The 24,469-nt window shown below is 36.5% G+C and overlaps 1 protein-coding gene across 9 annotated transcripts in view; it reads left to right on the top strand.

Annotated features, from left to right (window-relative positions):
* The window catches only part of NRXN3 (neurexin 3), a 1,488,306-nt gene that overhangs the window by 1,414,485 nt on the left and 49,352 nt on the right, over positions 1-24,469 (top strand). For 6 of the 9 annotated variants that reach the window (XM_045562567.1, XM_045562522.1, XM_045562514.1 and 3 more), the window contains one exon: positions 8,049-8,127. In XM_045562567.1, the coding sequence (XP_045418523.1) occupies positions 8,049-8,127 (79 nt within the window). Of the gene's footprint in view, positions 1-8,048; positions 8,137-24,469 lie in introns of all 9 variants that reach the window. The other 3 variants (XM_045562529.1, XM_045562575.1, XM_045562560.1) reach the window with 1 other exon arrangement.

Genomic DNA, 24,469 nt, shown 5'->3' with positions numbered 1-24,469 from the left:
GTAAATGAAAGAACGAATAAATAAATGCAAGAATAAATAAAGTCATATATCCAGAACAACAAGTGTTTTCTAAAAAACTCTGATTACTTAGCCCTGTTTCAGGTACTTAATTTTGATCAGCCTAAATGCACATTGATCCCAGGACAATTCTCTTTAAAGCTTTCTTATTCCATTGAAATATGAGCAAGTAAGACATGTAGGTAGTCATATCCTACTTGGCAAGTGATTCTCTCCAGGAGCATGTAGAAAGAAGAAAGGAAAGTAATATCTTGAAAAACCCATGACATAAACCCTGAAGGACAGTTTTATAACTCACAGGGTGTTGTTCCAGTCAAAATCCTTATGCACGTAGAGGTCGGATACAAGAGTCACCTTAGATAGTGTCTTCACAAGACTAGAATTTTGTGTCTTTGTCTCCATCATTGGGGGGACCCATCTCATGACATGCCCCCATCTTTCTCACTTGAGCATGACAAGTTAAAGTCACTTATGCTCCATTTTGTCATAATGTCAGTTGCTGCTTTTGAAGGTGACTCTAAAGAGGATGTTTTATCAGAATAAAACGATCGTGTAGGTATCACATTCATACAATCTCACCACGTTCTAAGGTGGTTTCTCTTTCGGGCTTGAGTTGAGTGAATGATGGCGATGGGGGATAGGAGGAGGTCATGGCTTCTAATGAGCTTGCCTAAGCTTCAGGGTTTTTTTCTCTCGGGTTTAATATAAAACTCATCCAGGGGACTGTGTGTGTGCGCGTATGTGTCTGTGCATTAGCACTGATCAAAGATGAGACTATGCAATGGCAACAATTTAGTAAAGAAACTCTTAATAGATAAATTTAAAATGAGATGGTCAAACTTTTCAAATCCCATTAAAGGTTATAGGTTTACCCAGAGTCAATGAGAGCTAGGTAATTGAAAATTAGCTCAGGCATCTTTTATTTAACTAGAGAGTGAATGTTCATAATGAAGCTGAATATAGAGGCTCCATATGAGATACTCAAAGATTCAACTCCATCTCAGAATGGAAGTGTGGAGGGGAAAGCGCAAAAGCACCAAGCATTTGAAGGAATTTAATTCTTTTTAGCATGGAGGAGCTGCAGAGATATATGGCTGTTTTCTGTGGGACTTCAGAATATTTATGGGTCTTTCTCTTTTCCTTTTTCACTGGAAGAAAGGAGATCACTCTTGAGTGTGTTATTTATAATTTCATAAAGCTGTTCTGTGGCAGGACTTATTTTATCAAGCTTAATCTCAGTCAAATAACCGTGCTTCCAAGGAGCTGGGTGGAGAAAAATGATTATCCCCCAAAATGATTAGCCTATTACCCGCATAAGATAAAGGGCTAAAGGGTGGAATTTGAAGTTAGAAAAGGCAGTTTGTCAGTAAGAAGGGGCCGTGGTGAAACTGTCTTGAGCATTTCTGATTGTGGCAGTAGACACTTCTCTCAACACCAGATAATGGATAATAATGAACAGTGTGGAACCATCCCTGTGCTAGGCAGGGGTAGAGCCCTCCGGAGTAAATAATTAGGAGCAGGTGATTATAGAATCAATAACTCATTGGAGGAAAATGAGAAGTCAGATTTGTGAAACTGAGGGAATTGGAAGGTAAATATACTCATAAATTTACCTGAGTGGGCAGAGTTTGGAGCTTTCTTCTGTCTCAGTCTTATTCTAAAGTAATTTCAATAAACATTGGTAGGAAAAAAGAAGACCATAAAGGCAATAAAAAATCTTTCAGGAAAGGAATATAGAGGGCTCCTGCCAGAGAGATATTTTATTGAAAGTTATTATAATACCTATCTTTAGTTTTATGAGTCCTAATACAGAACCAAGTAATTTCAACATGTGGATTAAAAATGTGAAATACATATTTTAAAATAGAGTAGTGTGAATTATTATTTTTAATATAAAACTTGGCTAATATGTAAGGGCAGAAGGAGATTTTCCTCCTCTTGAGAAAGCAAGGTAAGGTATTTAATCTGCACTGTGGAGAGACGTTGCCATCACACCCATGCGCACTGTATTCTGAAACCGTGTGTATTAGCGTCCACAGGAATGTGACAGGTGACACTGATGAGAGGTGGGGAGGAGAAGGAGGACAGAAGTCTGATGACAGGGCAGGAGACTAAATTCTTGCTTATTATCTAAGTTTTCGAGAACAACATGATAACTCAAGTAGCTGTCATACTGTCATTTTAGTCCATCTCTTGGCTCCTGTCATCCTGTACTACTTGCGGGGGTACAAATACGCTGTGTATTTTCATGCCTCTGAGCCTTTGCAAATGCAGTTTATTTCACGTGAAATGCCCTTGTTCTCCAGCCCGCAACCCTTGCTTTCTTGCCCCTGCTTTGCCGCCGCCTGTGCCTGACAGTTCGTTTTCCACTTGCCCTCTGCCTAGGCGGTATCTCTGCTCTCCTGCTAGTTGCTCCCTCAGCACTTTACGCTACTGTTGTCATAGCATTCAGTTTACCATGTCAAGTTTGCCCGTTGGCTGTCTCATTAGAGACTGCGAATTCCCGGAGCAGAGGAACTGTGTCTCCTCTATCACTTTTTCTCTCCTAACTCTTACAGTGCTTGACATGTAGGTGTTCAATTAACACTTATTAAAGTGATCAATAAAAGAATGAATGAATGACAAAAAGCACCTTGATGATATATCCATATGCCACTGTTGGGGTATCTAGCAGCCTAGCCACTATCAAAACTATTTGGTTTGTGGGTGATCATAGATTTTTTATTCTTCCTCGAATAACTTATAGATAATATTGGTATTTGATGTAGGGGGACCATAATATGTAAACATTTTAAGCTTATTCACTGGGAATTATAAGAGCTTTAGATAATAATTGTGAGGCAAAAAATGTGGGGAAGATGACATTGAAAGCATCTTGATGAACATTTCCAGCATAACTATACGAATAGAGAAGTTTCCTAAAGCAATACTGTTAGCTGAAGGGATATTGATGGTGGGCAGTTTAAAATAGCAGAAGTCACTACCAATGTCTATACAGTTGGTTATTGTGAGTCCTAGAAGAGTTAATATGCATTAAGTGCTCAGCACAAAACCTAAATATAGCAAGTTTTTAATAAGCGGTAAATGTTATTAGTAGACATGATTCTAGAGAGCTCAGAAATCCATTTCTTTGCAGGATTACCAACTACTCTTTTTTCTAAGGGATTGAAAGTAATTACGGCAAATGGTTGCGATTATGGGAAAATATACACACAGCCTAAAGCTACTGCATTTTGTTTAAAGACAAAAGGCCATAGGTCTGTTCTACTCACAGCAATTCTGTGCTGAGTCTGTGTATATCTGCAACAGTGAAACCTGCTCCACCAACCATGGGAAGCGATCATCAAAGAAGTGTGCCTTTTCTTTCAAGTTCAGCATCAGCCCCTGCTGCATTTGCTTATACCTGAGGAAGGACCCAGACAGAAAAAACAAAACCTACTGAGAGAAAGCCCTGGGTTTTCTGAGAGTAACTTTGAATCAAATTGCCATTACTTTAGATTATGATCCTAAGCTGCTCATATTATCCAAAAGCCTTGGTTTGTAATTTTGGTTTCCTAGATGTCAGGGAAAGAAGTAGTAAAAAAATTTTTTAATGCAGTATTCTTTTTTTTTTTTCCAGCTCTTCATGGGGGTACAAAAGCTCAGGTTATATACATTGTCCATGTCCCGCCCATCCCCCTGAGTCAGAGCCTCAAGCTTGTCCATTCTCCAGGGAGTGCGCCTGGCACTCACCATGTAGTCATACCTCCATCCCCTCCCCCTTCCTCCCACCTCCCCGAGTCAGCACCTTCAAGCATGTATTCTTAATCCTAAATCCTTTTGCAAATCGGGGCTTGATTCCCCTGGCACAGTGAGTCCTTCTGAAACTCCACCGTGTGCTGTGGTAGGCATGGCCAGTGTTGGGTGCCAAGTTCTCCAGGAAAAAATTGGCTACCATGTTGTGAAAGGAGGGATTGAGATGCTTGTAGATGCTATGGAAATTTCATTTGGCTGTGGCTCTAAATGGTGATGATGAGGTTTGAGGGACAGAAAGGAAGAAACTGAATTCATAGAAGACCCATGCAGATTATCTGGATCCAGAGCCATTGGAAACAGATTATCTTTCAGTGATATTTTAAGCTCTTCATGAGTATATTTTCTTTATTACACTTCATGGCAGGTATAACCAGAAATAGTGTGTGTACCACTAAATGGAGGTAATAAATTATCAGCAACAAAGAACAGTTCTAATAGGGTATGAATCATATAAAATAGATTGCATAGGCAGATACCAAATTTATTTAAATTAGGAGTGGCTACTGGGCTTGGAATTACTGTGTTTAATTGATTGGTTGGTTCATTTATTTAGTTACTTAGTGAAGTAATTCACACACACACACACACACACACACACACACACACACATACATACATACATACATACATACCCCAGGTCACTTTCTCACTCTGAGTGGAGGAGTTGGGATTCACAGTTGTGCTACATCTAGAGTCAGGCCTGTTCTTACCACACTCTGCTAGACTGCCTCTCTTTTAACTTCTGCTGAGTCTAGGTACCATTTATAGGAGCTACTGGAAAAATACAGTTCTGTGGCCTGGGAGGACCATTGTATTCATACATGCTCATATAGAAGATAGCAGAAAATAAATCTCTGGAAATTGGGGCACAGGGAGGGTTATAAGTGGAGTAATGGAGTCAGAATATGGAAGAACACATATGTGGGGTCTTCAGTGGATATTAGGGACTCATTCTTGGCATAGAATAATAGGGCTAGGACAGTGGGGCTGGGGCCAGTGTCACCTAAACCACAGGGGAGAGAAACTTAGTAGTATTAGGGGAGGCTAGGGGAAGCTGAAAAGAAAACAGTAAATATTCTTTCAACCTCAGTCTACTGCTTATCTGGAAAAGAAAATTACATTATTTCTTTTTCTAACTTTTTTTAAATTGACAAATAATAATTACACATATTTATGGGGTACATAGTGATGTTTCAATATATATAATGTATAGTGATCCGATCAGGGTAATTAGCATATCCAACATCTCATACATTTATCATTTCTTTGTGTTAGGAGCATTCAATATCCTTCTAGCTATTTACAATTATATATTATTATATGTGTAGTCATCCGATACTTAGGAACACTAGAATTTACCCCTCCTATCTAGCTGCGATTTTGTATCTGTTAACAAATCTCTCCCTGTACCTCCCTCTCCTCTCCCCTTTCCAGAATCATTGATTTTGGCCCATACATGGAAGATGTCTCCCTTGAGTTAAAGATTTCACTAATATTTGTGTTAATTCATGTTTTGGTTTCCATCAGAATTATGCCTTGTTTTTACACATTTGCTCAATGGCCTTTTTAAATTGTCTTGTCTTAGCCTTCCATTCTTGAAAGGAGCTCACTAGATTTTCATTAACTCACCAGTTTTCACTCAATATTAGGAACCAAAGGGCTACATGGCCATTCGGCAAGGTCCTTACCGTCCAGACACTGACAGTTTCCCACTGAATACCTTTCAGAAGTGTATTCTCAGCCTCTTTTTCATTCCTGCCCCCCCAAGATGCTTTTCAGACATTTTTCCCCCCAATTTCCCTTCTCCTACAAAATTTTAATACCAATGATATAGTGTATATTCATTTGTGTACCTGTGGGCTTTTGGAGGGTCACAAACCATTGTAAATATTTAGGATTCTTCCCCCAGTCCAAATCAATTTTTGCTACCTTGGGGGAGGTATTGCCCCAGCAGAGAATACATGCTGAAGAACTATCAAACAGTGATTGTGGCTCTTCCAAAATGGCGTTTGTATCATATAATTGCCTTCTTCATTTGTACAGTTAATACTTATTCCCTTACTTCTCCTTTCCCTAAGTTACTGGAAGTGGACCTGCATGGGTCCCTGTCATAGCAAGAAACACCAAGGGAATATGCTCACCATTTCTCTAACACAAATAATGGTATCCCAGGATACAACTATGAGCTTCAGTTGCTGGAACTGAAACACACAATGCAGCAGCATCTAATTGATTAAAAACAAAAAAGTATGTTTGAAAATTCTTTTTTCTGCCAACCTTCAGGAGGAGCAGGGTTTGAACTACCTCCCTGTCAGATGTAGAATAAAGATCAATAATGTTGCTTAAGGCACCTCTCTGCCACTGTCAATGAAATGAATCATCTAACATGGTTTTTCTACTGTTCTTTTCTGTGTCCAGTAATCCTATACCTAGCATGTCTATTTTAAAAAGGATATTTTCTAGAAATACTGAGAATATGGGTTGTCATACGTATTTGTTTACTAGGGACGCCATAGCAAAGTGCCACAGACTAGGTGGCTTAAACAACAGAAATGTATTTCCTCACAATTCTGGAGACTAGATGTCTGTAATCAAGGTGTTGGCAGGGTTGGTTTCTTCTGAGGCCTCTTTCCTTGGCTTGTAGACAGCTGTCTTCTACCCTGTGTCTTCACAGGGTCTTCTTACCACTGTGTCTGTGTCCTAATCTCCTCTTTTTATAGGGACACCAGTCATATTGGATTAGGGCCCACCCTAAGGACTTCCTTTTAACATAATTACCTCTTTAAGGCCCTGTCTCCAAGTACACTCTTGTTCTGAGGTGATGGGGATTAGGACTTCAACATAGGAATGTTGAGGGGACATAACTCAGCCCACAATATCATGCAAGACCCAGGTATAAAGAAGCCTATTGTGAGCCACAAACACAGACTTTTACCAAGAAGTATCTGTTCAGATTCCCACTATGTGTTTTGATAGCTGCATCTCCTTTAGCAACTCACTTAACCTAACTTCAATTCTAATTAAACATTGAATAGTCATCCCTGTCCCAAAAGATGGTTGTGAGAATTGTGTCTAATTAATTAATAATTACTACAATGAATAGGTATATATACATGTCTAGCACAGCATCTGGCTTATAGTAATTGCTCAATAGAAGGGAGGCAGTTTCCTTATTATCTTTTCCTCTTAAAGGTAGATCTGGACTTCAGTGCATCGGGAATAAGATCAGCAAGTCAGTTAAATATGATTAACATAAAGGGAAAGAAATTAGCATTATTGAACAACTACAACGTATTGTACTCTTATACTCACAGTAGGCCAAAGTTTGTTTCTTGCATAAGGCCTATATGGATTGATTCATTTATTCATTCACCAGTATTTACTGTACATACAGTATGTACCAGGTACAGAAAGCGGTCTTCTCACCTGTGTGGCAAGAGCCCTTCTCACTGCTAATACTCACAGTCCCCTTTATTTCTTGCAATGGATTCACAGGCATTGGGGAATTTCTGCAGGACTCAGAATTTAGAAAGTGTTCCAAGTTGAATTACTATTGTTGCAATCAACATTTTTTCTGCTATCTTCAGAAACAGACTTACCTGTGTTCAGGGGCTGCTGTGTGGTATCGCTCTGCTGGTCCACATTACTAATTCAGCTATTGTAGCAATTACATGAAGGAATTGCTGCCAGTGATAAAAGCCATTATGCTGTCCCTGAACAGAATGCATTCCACAGCATTCATTAATTATGCCAGCCTATAGAGTCACAACCACCAAGTCATACTCTTGAGATCATACGCCATATGCATCGGGACTCTCTCAAAGCCACAGTGCATTTCTGTGTTGGTTTGTACTCTTGCATTGCCCACCCTTTACTACAGCCCTTCTCCTGTGCTTCTGATTCTCACAACTGAAATTAAAGTCACGATAGAGTCAGGCCGCGCAATGCCATTTATAGGGATGGGTTAGACTTGAGCCTCCTGGAACCACCTTGGGTTACTCAGCTTCGCAGAAGACCCCACAGATTATCTGGACCCAGAGCCATTCATAGCTACTCAAGGGTTAAAAATTCTCTATTCTATAGCATGCCCTCTTTAGAGAAAAGAAATAGTAATAATGATGGGAGATGGGATACAATGATGAGTCTTTGATGTCTGTGTTCACGGGTTTCCTTATCTCTCTTTTTCTTTTCTCTTTCTTCCCCCCATCCTGTTATTTTTTCTTTGACATTAACAGCCAACATCAGATGACCTTGTTTCATCTGCTGAATGTTCAAGTGATGATGAAGACTTCGTTGAATGTGAGCCGAGTACAGGTAGGTCAGGTCAGTCTTGTTTTGCTTGCTTTCTTTTTTCTTTTGCAAAAAACAATACATACATATATGTGATTATACATGTGTTTTATATATATTATAGTATGTTAATGTGTGTATATTTTATGTATCTATATATGTACAAGCATACATATATAAATATCAATTTATAAATGAAAGCATCAAATTCCATGGAAGGAGTAGTAAGACCACAGGAGAATTTAAAGTCAGTTCCTTAATAGCTAACAAAAAATTCTAACTAACTTTGGGCGATCAGATGTTCAGATTTACCACTGGAACAGCAAATATATGCAGCCAGTGGCAGCTATGAAATTGACAGGGGGTGGGGACGTGAAGAGATCTATATTAGAATGACATCAAAAAAAGCATGAACCCAAAGGATAGAGACATAAAGATGAGTAAATATCACTTAAACTTGATGAGTTGTTCTCAGCCTAAGCAGCCAAAAAAAATAAAAATAAAAAAGTTCCATGGGATTTCAACAGAAGTTAACATGGTGTTATATTTATACTAATTTTGTTCATTGTGTGTTTAGAGAACTTGTGCAACAATACAGTATAGTAAATACAAAATTAGTACTGTACTATGCCATGTCAACAGCTGTGATGCTTCAAAATGTATCTACTGTGCTGAAGTTGAGAGGACTTTGGCAATCAGAAGCTTTAATGTGTTCCCCATTTGTACCCAGATACATTTTGATGTTTTATGGTCTTTCTTTATAGTGAGCTATATATTAGATACTGTCCAGGAGGCAACTGCAGTCCCTGATGATTTCCTATCAACCTTCCCAAGTCGTCTGTTTTGAGACTTACTCTAAGTTAAACATTTATATGTATATAATAGAGAACAGATATCATGGAATTTCTGTGTATGTTTAATAGAATTAAAAGCTGGAGTTGGGTCAGGATCTTATTTCTTTAAAGGCTAAGGGAAATAAATAGAATTTTCTTGTTGATTCTTTGGGTTGTTTTAATTCTTTTTCCTTTTCTTTAAGAAAAGGCGAGCCATTAAACATTTTCTCTTGCTAATTCCAGAAAAAAATTTAAGCTTCATGAAAAATAATATTAACAAAAATTAAAGCCTTCCATTTCTTACCCTAAAATGATTTACAAGATTTCAAATCTTGTTGAAGCCTCACTGCTTGCTGTCTTGCAAGTGGCTTTGGATCCAGGAAGTTCTGTGGGTTAATGTCCTTAGTATTACACAGAGACATACCAGTGACATGTTGGGTCTTGCCATTCTGGAGTGCCATCTGTTGCATTGGGAGTTCAGCTATGTAGAAGGAAAGTAAACGTAACCTAGTCAGTTATATATGTTCAGGTTATTGGATAATAATCTTGCACTAAGTGAGATTGTAACTCTAAAGGGCAGATATATCCAATCTATACCAGAACTTGGGCACAATGTTTTCATTCATTAATTAATTCATCTATTCATTCACTCAATAAATATTTCTGAGTACTCAGGCAGTATACAATATATCTCTAGATTTGAGTCCTTCTTACTCTAGTAATTCATAAATCAGCTGTTGGAAAATAGAATAAAGAGCTTTACAGTCTAAATTAACTCTCCAACATAATTCAGTTCAACAAATATTTTTGAGGGCCAACTGTGTACATTAGGCATGTGCTAGATATTAAGAATTCAGATATGAATATGACATGATCCCCAAGACATGTTAAATTAACTGACTTTGTGACCAATATTTTAAGATACCTAGACATTAATTAGTATTCTCTATTTATCCTTTCTCTGGTTTTTTTCCCGTCTTAGCAGTGATATCTATATATGCAGCAATGATTATTAAATCTTTAGATTTAAGTCTTATAAAAATCTAGACTTGGCCATTCTGAAATACTTACCATGATCATCCCCCAACTACCCCTTCTCTCAGAAAGTCATCTCCATAGCAACCTTCGGAATAAGGCAGAGGACTTTTCCAGATCTCGGATTCAGGTTCACAAGTTCTACAGCTCCCCAAGCTATAGGTATATGTTGCTATTTCATGTTGGAGTTTAACAGGCCCAAACTTCAATGGCCCCAAACTAAGTCCATTTGCTTTTTAGTGGCTATACAGGTATATCATCTGATTCAACAGCAGAGAACAGAAACTCAACACCAACATTTCTTTTTTTTTTTTTTTTTTGAGACAGAGTCTCGCTTTGTTGCCCGGGCTAGAGTGAGTGCTGTGGCGTGGTCAGCCTAGCTCACAGCAACCTCAAACTCCTGGGCTTAAGCGATCCTACTGCCTCAGCCTCCCCAGTAGCTGGGACTACAGGCATGCGCCACCATGCCCGGCCAATTTTTTCTATATAGATTTTTAGCTGTCCAAATCATTTCTTTCTATTTTTGGTAGAGACGGGGTCTCACTCTTGCTCAGGCTGGTCTTGAACTCCTGACCGCGAGCGATCCACCCGCCTCAGCCTCCCAGAGTGCTAGGATTACAGGCGTGAGCTACCGCGCCCGGCCACATTTCTTGAGTAACATGAAGTGGGTGGGGAGATACAGTTTTTAAAACAATATGTTGTGTTCTACAAGGGAGCATGGGGAGAGGATAAATAAATAAAGTGGGTGGCAGAGCCCCCACCCTGAAGGAGCTGACATATAGCTCTAGCAGACTGATACTGATCCCCTCTGCCTGGGGTAAGGTAACTTGTCATTTGAAGAATAACATTTCTTTTTTTCCCAAATTTGTTTACTCCACCCAGTATTCCTGGTGAGTGATTTGGATACACAGGGAAATATGTCAGAGGCATATTTAATGCAAGAAGTAGATAAATACTCCTACTGATGCAGAGAGAAGAGAGTTGCCCCAGGAACCTGATTAACACTGATGAGAATTACTACTTAGAGCTATCGAGCCCTCTTGTGCATCAATTTGGAAATATCTCCGTAGCCTTCACATTTTCCAAAAACAATACAGATCTAAATCAGAAACCAGTTTCTGGGGCAATGTTTGCACTGTCTAAGGAGAAGGCTTCTATTGCCCATGCAGAAATGGATAATAGTGGCATTTAATAACTTTGTTATAAATTGTCAATCCTGCGATCTATGTGAATATTGGGGTTAAAATTCTAGTTTTGAACACCCTAATTCACTGCCACAGTTTGTAAAATCTTACTCCTTTTCTAGGCCTGATGCCTGATGGAAGTACACTAAATTTGGCTAATTACCTAAGCCTTGTTTTATCATACTAATTACTTTCTCTTCTTTCACTTTGTTAGTAAGTTTGTTTTCTAGCTGTCTCAGTTATGAGGCATTTTACTTTTACAGATTTTCCTGATTAATTTACAGCCACCTGAAGCTCTCACTTTTCATAAATTTGGGCAGTTTAATATATGCTATAATTCAACAATTTTTGTTTTCATATGGGCATCAAGTTGTAAGTGAAATGGTCTTTCTAATTTAATTTTCTTTGAATCAAAATAGATTTCTAAACTGTTGGTTTTGAATCAGATGTAAGCAATCACCTTTCACACTTAGAACCCACCTTAGCACTTAGGGGTTACCACAGTTTAGTGTAGCTTAGTCATATCATTTTTAGGGACAACTTAAGTATTTTTGGAGTTTGGTAGATAGTAGTCTAAAAACCTTTCAGATCCAATGGATGTCAAATTTTCGTTGTGCATTTTCACTGGAAAGTATATAGAAAAGTAAAAAAAAAAAATCTTAAACCATTAAAGCAAGGCACAGAGTAAAAGCTCAATTAGGATTTGTTGACTAAATTAGTTTCACTCTCAAAATATCTCATAATCTTAAATTAAAATTGGAGAATAATTTTTATATCCCAAACTTAATCTCTCCTTAAACAGCTAAAATAAAACCTGTTGAATTATTTAAAATCTATGATTTCATGTAATAAATATTGCCCTAACAAAGCCTACATTTCTTTAACAAAAAGAATCCTCTGCTTTTTTTTCTATCCCTGTCTTTCCCAGGAACTAGGTCCTTTTATGACTCACAGGTATGACAGCATTTTCTGAATATTTGCTTTAGGAATCCGGACTTGAACCTTTAAATGATAAAATTATAATGAAACCATCCGCATCCAATGAAAATATTCAAAAGGACATTTGAATAACTAGCTAAAGTGAGGGTCAGGATTATGACTCCTAATTTATAAATGTTGATTGTGTTCCCCACATAAGAAGTCATTATCTATTTAATACTTCAGATTTGTTCTTTGCATAGAAACTTTCCTTCCCAGATACATGTCTTTTGATCTTAAAATGTGTAGGAAACTCACATTTCATTGTCCTTCTTACTCCTTTGGATCCAACAAGAAAAGCAGATAACCTGAAAGTGTTCAAATAGCCATTAGGAAATGGGATTCCTTTGTGAGATAATGGAAGCCAAATAGCAATTAAAATCTTTAGTAAGTTCACAGTTGTGATCTGAAATGTGAGAATGAATTCTGAAGTACAGAGACAGTGATAAAATTCACTTTCCATTTCTTTTGTCTCCCTCACTCCTGCTGCTACCCACTAGTATTTTCATCTTTGGAAATAGAAATAACATCAAAACAAATGTATCCTTAGATTAACTTTTATATAATTAAAAATTATCAACTTTCTGGATTTTGTATATGTATAGTCTCAAGATTGTAAAAGTCTCGGGGACAGGGGTCACAGTGCAGAGAAATAAAATAAAAAGAAACACCTTTTACACCTGAGAAATGGGCATGGCAGTACTTAACTGTATTGATTCATCAAATTGTTACCCAGGGGTACATTTTTCTAGTTGTTGATTAGCCAGTTTTTCTGCCTTCGCTTTTTGTTCAATGTCCTTTGATCAAATCTCAAGGGACAACACTTCCACCAGAGGGCAGACGGGAAAAGGAAGTTAAGAAACACATCCATCCATCAATAGGACGGTGCTAAACAACTTTCGTAAGGTTTGGGTTGAGGGAGATGCTTAAACTAATGGCTGCAATATGAGATCACAAAATAATTACTATTCCGAGAGTGGTTCTCAGATGTATTTTACTTCTCACATTCCCAGTGTTCACATTTGCATTTTGTGTTACCACTGTCGTGTTCCTCTTTGTGAGCCCCACTGTAATACCCAACTCAGATTGAGTGAAATTTAAATTTAGCATAGCACCAAGAGCTTGTCTGTATTAGTATTTTCCACGTGGAACTGGGCACTTAATGTTTATCAGTTTTAGATGCTTCAGTAAATAATTTATAACATAAAAATCTGGCACTGAGTTGTTAGAAGCTCACCAAATTATTCAAATTTTTATTTGCTGGAACACAGTAAAAAGTGAAGCTGAAATGTTAAGACAATATGAAGGATAAGGAGAAATAGAGCCTCATTTAGCAGAATCTATAGATGACAAAAAAGTGAACGTTCTGATTATTGGTCTTAAATATGTTTGTAATCTTATTTGCTTATAGAAATATATTTTGTCATTCGTGTCTCCAGTAGGTTTGAAGAGTTAGCAACCTGTATATATTTATGACAAAGAAATGGATTTTTACTTAATTATTTATTCGTTTAATTTTAGGAAGATTTTTCTATATGGAAACTCAAGATTGGTAAAATAAATGTCTAAATAAAATGTCATAGGAATTTGGAGTATGACTTCACAATTTCACCTTGAAGAGCTCAGATCCACTTACAAACACTTTGAATGAAGAAATAATGGAACTAATAATCGGAGACAAATAGTTTAGCTTCAGAAAGTGGACTGTAAATAGTTGGAAAATTAATTAATAATGATTGCCTGTGGACATTAGTCATTTTTCCATTTGAGTTATACATGTCAAATGCACACAAAAGCAAACAGTCATTCACATATTTAGGTCTCGGTTAAATCCTATCAATTTTTAAATCGCCTTCATTGATCTGTAAATTAATAGAATATGCTCATGGGAGTATAATGTTCCCAGTTTGATTGTGTAGTTTCTGTCTTCATTCATTAACCCACTAAGTAAGTTGTATCACTTTTTTATAACCTGTCTCCACCCCAACCCATGTTAATTTTTAAGCCATTGGAGCAACTATGTGCCTTTTAAATCCCAAATGATGAAATGCTTTGAAAATTAGAGTTAAAATAGAAATATAAGAATAGGAAAAGTCTACTAATTAGCAATTACATTTTAGTCAATTGATAGCTCAGGGATAGTGTAGACAACATATGTGGCCCATGTGTTGACTGCTATTATGAATTTTATGACAAAAATAACATTTAATAACAATGATAAAAATGAAAAAAATCCTATTTCACTCCATTACCCAAGATTTTTTTGGTATGTTGAGGAGGGGGACAGGGAAATCAATAAGCCCAATGTGTAAGTGTATTCACTTCCACTTGAAAGTTTAATAAATTACTTATTTATGTAACATTTTTGAGTAACTGAGTAACTACCATGTGTAGGCACTGGAATGGATGCTCGGAAAACAAACATAAACAAGACCAGACTCCTTCCAGAAGTCCACAGTTTATTAGGAAAGACAGACATAAAAATAAGGGGGATAAAAAGGAAAGATGGAAAAGGTAGAGAAGAAACCATGTGGACAATGGATGGAAATGCCTTGGATAGTAGCCACACTCTAAGGAGAGTTTGGCAACCCAGTGAATAACATACCTTATCCAAGGATAGGCAAGAAAAATCACACATGATGATGCCAACCAGTGACAGAGTCAATTAACCCCCACAAAGCATCCTTCTATATTTTAGTTTGTGGACACAGAATATTTCTCAATTTTTATGTTTGAAAACTTAGTACAGTTCAGTACTAAATTTTCTTTGAACTTTCCATACACAGTATGGTCTAGGGCCAGGGCTTTTGTAGGTAATAAGGTAAGGATGGACATGTTGAAGGGAGAATTTCAAGCCAAACTCATGAGAACTTCCTGATTCCAAATGCCAATGCAAATAGTAGGTAAGGAGTGAACTTAATGAAATCATTAAGCAAATCCCCCAAAAATAAATAAAGAGGGATTTGATTTTGAAAGAGAAATTTTTATGGGCTTTCTTTTATCTCTTTTATTGTGTATTTTTTTCTCCCATAAGCCCCAAGTATATGTACTGTGTGTATATATATATATAATATAAATATACTATATTTGCAGTGCCTGTTACTAATATTATATGTAGACACAGTATAAATTATAATAGACTAATGTAAGCATAGATTAACAACAGCCCCTACCATCAGTCATGTGTTTACACAGAAATTCACACCATCATTCTTAACCAGCATCAGCCAACATAGACATGCATGATACTGTTTTAACTTGGCAAACAAAGCATGTTAATTTTTCTTTACTTTATCATAACTATAATGGTGATTTCATAATTCAGTTATCCTTGGGAGGGGTGGAAAGAAAAATTATACAGATATATCTATCTGTATATGCACATTCCAGTGTATATATATAAATAGATATATACCTTGTATATATTTGGAGAACATTTTCTGTCGTTTCACCTCATCTTGTGCCGCATGAATTTTTGGTGGTTCAATTTGCTTTATTTTGTTTTGATTCATATTTAGTATTTTGGTCATTATGGCTATTTTTAACTCATTGCTATACTTTTATGAGTAATTATAATCATTATTTTTAAATACTGAGAGATTATAGACATACAAATCAAACAAGGCAAAAAAATCTTTTCTTGCCATCCTAATCTTGAATTCTTCCCCTTTCAGCATATCCCTCCATTATTTATGTCAAAACAAAACAAACCCCAACAAAATCCAAGAAAGTTGTGTACAAAAGAATGAAATACTGTGTTTTCCTCCTCTTCTTCCTATGCATAGTTTTCCTTTTTATTTGCCTTTTTTTATTTTCCCCCGTATCTGCACAGACTGCTTGCTTTTACTCTTTCCCCTTTATGACAATGTTATTAATTGAAAAGGTAACAAATGAGCAAGAAAAAAAAGAAAACCACACAGAAACAACAGAGAAACATATCCCTCTCCACAAATTTCAGATGGCATAAAAAGAATTTTATTGCAGCTATAGACTATTTTTTGTATCTTTTATTTCTGTCTGGACAAGCCCAGGATCATTGTGTGGCATGCAATGACAGTTTTTGTAGCTAATCAACTAACCATGGCCTCCATCACCAGTGCATGAGCTGTAATGATGCCATCTTGTGTTTCATCCAACTGACACATCCAGGCTAACCCAGCAAGTTCAGTGTATGAGTTGTGGGGATAATAGTTTTTTGTAGTTATAATTTCATGGGTTCTCATTATTACTATTATTTCCATTGGGTCATGGCAACCCCAAAGAGGTGCTCTTGCAGCATCTCTGTATGGTTTTGTTCTTACGTTTTCTTTCCTTGGCACGGCAGTCAAGCATGTGTCTCTTGTCTGGCACATCTGTCTTGCCATCTTGTCTTGGAGTCCACTGTCATGGTGTCGTTCTGTGATTCTGTTCTCTGTTTGTAATATGTGGTTCGAAATCCTCTGCCTTTATTTCTCTCTCTCCTGTTGTCTCTACTTTGAACCTTACCCCTAGGGAACTTCACAAAGAAACAAAACAAATTTTCAGTCTAATTGTAAGGCTGATAGCTGTGGCTTGCAACTGGAAGTCATAAATTATACTTTTTATCTGACCTTAAGGAGGAAAAACTTACAATGGGAAACTACTAATAATTATGCCCAAACAACATCCTAATCAACAACAATAAGAAACGCTTGTTGATTTTTTTGGCATGATTAAATGAGCTTACTGTTAAAGGGACTTTATGTAAGAGCTAATTTCCAATTTTTCTGTAAGTTATTGCTCTTCTAGTTGGAAACTTTTCTTCAGAAACTGATCAACGGAAGTTTCTTTTTCAGAAAATGCTAGTGAGAAAGCATTATAATTTCTGCTGTATAGAACAGTGCCTGATCCTGGATTGGTGAGGAATTTGTGGAAATCTGAATATGTTTTATTATAAAATTTGCTTATGTGTATGTATTTTAACAAAATATACATGTGTTCAGCAAGGCATCTGAGGAGAGGGAAAAAAATGTTTTAACTTATTGATTCCACCTCATGCATATTCGAGGTAAGATTATCTTTTGATCTTTCTGAATCAGATGATACGTATTTTATTTTATTTTGTTTTTTAATTCATGGAAGCATTAGAGAGCCAACACTTTGACATGGATCTAAATTCTTTCCTCCTTCAAAAGAACATGACATACACAATAGTTTTAGTTCTGAGAGTAGAGTCTGAATTTCTTGAGACAAGTGGAAGAAGATACCCACTTAATTATCTAGATGCTAGATTATAACCTGTGATTATCCAGGCAATTTAATGCATTACTTAGAAGGATTTGGTTAATTTTATACTAATAGTATGAAAATGACACTTCGTAACAACTTTACCTACTCATAAAAGTTGAACAAGGGAATATAAAATAGGTATAAAATAGGTAATAAATAATAGATTAATAAATTAAAGATTGTTTTAAAATACAAAGTCCATATTTTTAATCTGAAGAATAGAAAGCCTATTAAGGCACATGGTTTTCTGATGAGATGTTTTCATCATGCCAGGGTAGCTGTTAGTTTCTTTTAAGGGTAACAGGCAAAGGCAAAGGATGAGGAATTAAATGGGCTCTGTGGGCTAAGAAGAACTTTCTGATGACAGAAGGGAGGGAGAAGAGAAAGAAGCAGGAGAGGTGGAAAGGAGGAAAGGAAAAGGTATTGATGAGCAAGGTGTACAGCAGCTTGTATATGTTTAAAAACTAGCACGTGCACACACACACACAGAGCTCTAACTGCAGTGCTTGCCAGTTTCTGCAGTGTGAAATATTTACACCATGGCTACCAATGTGACAGCCCTAAACTCAGAATTGGGCAGTGATGCTCTCCAGCATGCAATTATATAGTTTTTGCATCAGAAAGACACTATAGACATCAGTAATCCCAAGAGCATAGATAATAGTAAAATATCATAAAATAATTAAGAATTGATGAGTTTTAAGTTTTTATTAATATTGTTTTTGACATAATATGTTTGCAGTTTTATACATTTTAATTTTGGATAATGGTCATGTTTTAACAACCCACTTAGAAAATTCCCAGAAGCATAGCAATCGGCTTTCATTAACTGGCTATAGCACAGCACTGGTCCAGGTTTCGTGCTGGGTACATGCAAACACAGTTTGTTTATTTAAATCTCATTGTTGGTTATTATGAGGTAGAAACTGCTGAGGTCATCTTACAGTTGAGAAAATTGGGAGTCAAAAATTTGCTTTTCCAAGGACATGTACCTGCACATAAGTGGCAGAGATAAAATTCAAACCTAAATCTGTTTGAAAATGGATACATTTTTTTTTCTATTGCAGCATGCACAGTCATTCTTAAACATTAAAGCATTACATTTTGAAATTTTCATATGATAATTTGTGGAGTTTAACATGACTAGAGTTTCCTTGTCCCAAGGAGGTCCTTGCTTTAGTGCCATAGGTAAAAAGGAGTTTAAATGTATTGTGGTTGGGTAAGTGGCAAAATGAAGGCAGTGAAATAAAACTAGGACTCCTGATACTCTGTAAATGTCAGAAAAGTTATGCCTGTGTCTTCAGGAGAATTTCTGCTTTGGCTGCTTTTGTTTCCCCAAAATTGAGATGTCAAACATTCCTCCCTTACTAACACTGAAGTTGACTAGGATATTTCGTAGGTTTTCAAATTCTGTTTCTTGAGCTTTGGAAAGACAATAACAGATGCATTTCTTAGCATATAGTTATCATCTACAGCCTGTTTCCATTACTCAGTTATGTTTTTGTAACTTTTAAACTGTAATGAACTTTAGTTACAGTATTCGACAGGTGTTAATTAACACACTGCACAGTGAAATATGTCAATGCCCTTTGCTTCCACATTTTCTCATAGAGTAAACTAGTATATTAACATTTAAAACAGCGTGAAAACCATTGTATTGCAGAAAACAACTGCAGCTTTTAAAAAGATCATTTTACTGTTAGATACTTAATCACTGCGTTGTGAAAGAGTTTGAGAGATCTGGGAATTAAAAAGGAAAGTGTTGGGGCTTATTTCGTCCTTCTAATTTGAAAAGGTAGATTCTCTGATTGGGTTTCTGATAGTGCAGTATTTTACTTTAATTCGGTGTGAAGTTTAGTGGCCCTGTGGTAAACTTTCAATGGCAGCATACGTAATATTGAATAAAGTCTTTTGAAGTGACTTCTAGGTTTTCTGCTATAGGTTTGCCACCACTACCACTTTGTTTCTTTGTTCAGTGAATATTCATTGAGCATTTACTTTAGTAAGTCCTAAATACTTTACATTTTTAACTTCTTTAGGCTTCACAGGAATCCTATGAGGATCTATTATGATCATATCCATTTTAAAGATCAGTTAAAATGAGGCACAGAGGAGCTAAACAAATTGGCAAGGAAGTAGAAGAAACGGGATTTGAATCCAAGCCAACTGCCCCAGAGCCCACACACTAGTCACTATACTATCCTGTCTCTTATACAGTGATTACTTTCCATTAACCTATATATATGAATTAGCTGTCTGCCTCTGTGACAACAATGAAAGGAAGTTTGTGTATCGAGTGTATTAAGTGGCTGGGGAATACTTGTTAAATGAATTAAATATTATGTATCACAAAGGCTTGAGAACCTTGGTTGCTATGGGTTATGAAATTGTTCAGTCATGATTTATCCAAAGAACGGTGGTTAAAATGAGTTCCCCTGATTTCCTGCGAGGAGGAATGGTTTCAGTATTGGAGAGAAACGCCAACGCTTATGTGAGATTATTCTCTCTTGATGTCACCTATGTAATAATTTGTGCACTGGGGGTTCCAAGCTCATTACTCATGATCAGTCCTGTTCAAAACATATGATCAGACAACAGCCACTTTTAACTGATGTCAGTATTCTAAGAATAGAGGCTCTTAGTGAAAGCTTGGGTTAAGATGCTGTGTTTTCTTTATTCAGAAATAATTGTGTTCCTTGGAACACAGTGTTTTAGATGTTATAGCTAATAAAAAGCAAAAAAATAAGTGAGAATGTACCTGAGAGGATGTATTTCTTACGTTAGACTCTTTCTGACATCTATGTGCTCTAAACATCTCTTAAAATCATAGCCATTTATCCTTCCTTTCTTTTTTCTCACTTCTTGCATTATGTATCTAAAAAAATCAAAACACACAAACCAACCTTTATTGAGCCTTTGAATTTTCCATGCAAGAAAAAAATCTTTAAAGAAGTTATAAAGGACTGAAATGTACAATTAAAAGGAAAGAGTCCTTTTAAAACTGTGTTTGCTTTTGTTAGAATCCTTCTTCCAAGGAAAGTATGACCTACCCAAGCATCTAAGGGTCTCATTACAAATTATATCCGTCTTGACCCGTCCTGAAGCCGGATGCTAAGCTGGAAAGTTTGCACAAGTGAAAATGTTTGAGTACCCTCTGTCCTAGAGCTGTGCTTCCATCTTAGCTGTGAAACACAGAGACACCTTTTTCCTAAAAGAAAATGAGAGCTGGCAATGTTGTATTGCCAAATGTTCAAATTTGTCAGATCAGTCACCCAGGGCACAAGTTGGCAAACTTTTTTCTATTAAGGACCAGAGAGTAAATATTTCAGACTTTGAGTGTCTTATAGTCCCTGCCATTAACTACTCAATTCTGCTGTTGTAATAACACAAAAGCAGCCATAGACAATACATAAATGAATGAGTGTGACTGTGGTACAGTGAAACTTCATTTACAAAGCAGAGACTGAGCTGGATTTGACCCACAGGCCATAGTTTATCTACTCAAATCTATAGAAATCTAATAGGTTAGGGGTTTTTTTTTTTAAAAAAAAAAAAGAGATTAGACTTTCTTGCCTATTTTATAGTCAATTGTAACCAAAATATAATTTCTCCATTAAGTACATGAGACCACATAGGATATGATAGGACATTAAAAGTTCATCTTTAAGGACATTTCCCAGCTTTGTTTTACATATACTATTATCTTAGACATGAAACACGATAAAAAACAAAACCAGAGTCGTCTCCACCCTGCTTGTACACTGCATTTTTGGGTAAGACCTTTATGTTTTGCCCTTTCTTTTGCAAATCTGCCTTTTGAATTCCCTGCCTCTGCTGGGGCGTGGGCTGCCATCTCCCCTGTGTTCAGACCCCTTTGGCAGTAGCTTCCTTCAACTCCAGCCCACATACTGTGTCACATCCCAGTAATTCTTCCCCAAACCTCAGCGTGGGTTATTGAGCTGACAAATGTCTAAATGACTGAGATATGATTTTGCAACCTGCTGAGAACCTCTTCTTTCCCTGTACTCTTTGATTTGTAGCTTTATAAGTTTTGTGGGAAAAGTGAAAAAACATTCTTGGTGACACAGGCAGTGAATGGGGAGGACAGAATTGAGGGGGCACAATATACAGGACTCCTTCCTGCATTGTGAGCAAAAGCATGTATTTATATCATAGCCCTCTGAATGTCAGAGGCAACGGATTATACAGTATGGTGCAGGAAAGAACATTCTATGTCCTGAGGTGAATAATGTGTTCTACCACCTGGCAGCAGATTAGACAAGAGCAGGCTATGAAAATACAGGTTCAAAGTCATATTTAGTATTGCTGCAAAAATGGCATTTGTTACTTAAGGATTTTATCTTATAAATTAATGCTTTAGCATCTTTAACATTAGGAATCTATGGAGAAGAAATATCAAAGACTGATACACGAATGCTGGGTAAACTGTGAAGCCAGATCCCAATGTATCCCAACCCTGGAGGGAGCATAAGATTGGGAGCCAGGATGCTTAGTAATAATGTTATGAGCTTTCTACATTAGCAAGGCCCCCTGGTGTGGTATTGTGCCTGGAGTTCTGAACTACAAAGAAAGAAAAAAAAAAAAAAAGATGAAGAGATGATGCAAAGAGGCAAGAAAGATAGAGCCGTTAGGAAAGGCTTTGGGGGCAGAAGGTGAAGGGGTTTACTTTTAAAATAACCTAATTTGGAATTAGTGTTTTAATAAGCCTGTGAGATCAAAGAGATTTTAAAAAACAAGAGGTAAATTTACAAGGGTAAATTAAGCACTATTGATGGCCTGAGAAGGACATAACAGAAGGAAGCTTCTTTTCCTCTACTATGCTTGCAAGAGTGGGCATTTTACCATGTGCTTAGTTGGTTTGTGTATTGTTTGCTTGTTTGTTTACACTTAGTCATTACTAGCTTTCCCTGTAAAGCAAGGCTGCAAACTCAGTCCCCAGGGGCCGGCTGCATAACGTGAATAGATAAAGTAGACCAGGTCTGATGCCATCTGTAGTCCTGGGAGAACTCTTGTGAAACGGAGAGAACATGCCCTCATTTAAAGTCACTTTTAAATTAAATATTTTAAAAATACTAAAATAAAGAGACCCTGTGAAGCTCAAACAAGGCACAGTGAGACACACAGTGTTTTCTATTCTATTTTTTAAATTTCTTTTAAAAATAACTTCATAAATTTAGAAGGATGTGCTCTCATTAAAATTTCTGGTTAAGGTATCACTTGGTGACACTGAGTATCAAATTAAACATTCCAATTCTACTTCCAAACTCCCATAAAGCTAAGACCTTTTTTTGCATCTCTTTTTTTCTTTTATTATATTCTCAGAGTTTATATAACTTTAAAACTATAAACTTAAGAATTTTGGAGTTCATTGTAATGGTTTTGGTTTACATGACAAAACTGATGCCTACAAAGTTAAATTGATTTGTTCAAGGTCACTGAGCTAGTTTCTATTAAAGTTGTAATTAAATCCCAGGTGTCTGAAATCTATAATCCATGCCATTTTTACTGATACCATGTATCAAATTTAAAACAGACAAACAAAAAAGCCCAAAGGTTTTTCTTCTAAATGGAGGTAGCATCCAACAGAGAATTCAGAGGATGTGTGAAAAATTATCTTCCCTCTGCTGGTCATTGTTGCCACACAAGAGAGGATATCATTGACCCACTTACGGCTCAAATCTGCAACTCCGTATCCCTATTGGCCACAAAGGGAACTAAGAAATTAAAGACAAATGGTGAAGCAATTAGTGACGACTACACATTGCTTGTATATTCTCCAGTGATGTTACCTTCCCACACAGAGGATAGATTATTAGGCAAACTAGACCAATGATTCTCAAGTTCGTATCCAAAACTGTAATAGTACCAGGTTATCCCAAAGCTTTCACTGATCAATGGTGAATGAGAAAAGTAAGAACAGTAAAGGGAGTCTCCACAAAATTAAATGTACAGAACTTCCCTGTATTCTGACATTATACCCTGTGTATTTTGATGGTTAACATCAATGTCTTTTACAAAACAAATGTTTTGTAAACATTTTATATGTAAAGATATAAAAATTGATGACTGTACGTCAGTCCTCCCCTATGGGTTTTTTTCCTTGAAGTTTTACTCAGTCTGTGAAAAACAAACATCCAGAAACCAGAAAACAAGGGGTTTTATAGTGTTGCCACCAGAGTGAGTAGATTTTGAAGGATGGAGACCTTTCTACATCTAAAATTTTATTATGAACTGATAATGATGATCTTAAGACCAAGCCACTTATTTTATGGAGGTCTAGGAAGTTACTATTCTAAACATCAGTGGCTTAGATAATAAGTATTAAGATAATTTTTACTCTCACTTAAAAAAAATAGATAAAAGACACAAAATAGGAGATTTCAAAAAAAAACTGGGATAAGTGTTACTAGAAAGCCAAGATCAGTTCATAAATATAAATATACTTAAAGAAAAATACAAACTTCTAAGGGCTGTGTGGAAAGATAACTAACGCCTATAAAATAAGTCTAGAATTTTTTTCTCATCTTAAGCCTTATCGAAAATTAGAGGGAGAGCTATTTTCGAAAGTTGAATTAGCCTACATTTGAACTAACATGATCCATCTTTGTGTCAAGAGAAGGTCAAATACTACAGTCCCAGTCCAAATAAGGCATATGGTCCACACCAAAGGCAATTGCTCATGTCCTCTCCGCTTTTTTGTCTCTTGGGTAATGTATACCAATAACCTCTTGCTTCATGAAATTTATTATCTAAATATTGAAAATAATACACTTTATTTAGCCTAATAAGGAATCACACCAACTTTACTGGGTGTTTATTGGAAATCAGAGGTTTAATGTCCCAAATAAGGTATAAGAATTATCTTATTTGTAACAGACTTAACAGTGATTATCTCTAGGTGGTGGCCAATGGGTGATCTTTATTTTGTTATTCCTACTCTAAAATATCTATGTAGAGTATGTATTACATGTGCAATTGGAGAGAAGGGATAGATATTATATCTTAAATATAAAAGACTATATTAGGGGGCCAACAAGAGAAATCCTGTGAATATTTATATGAACTTTA

The sequence above is a fragment of the Lemur catta genome, chromosome 1 (assembly GCF_020740605.2).
Source record: "Lemur catta isolate mLemCat1 chromosome 1, mLemCat1.pri, whole genome shotgun sequence".
Taxonomy (NCBI): Eukaryota; Metazoa; Chordata; class Mammalia; order Primates; family Lemuridae; genus Lemur; species Lemur catta.
Note: the sequence above shows the minus strand (reverse complement) of the source record. Positions and strands in the feature narration are given on the sequence as shown.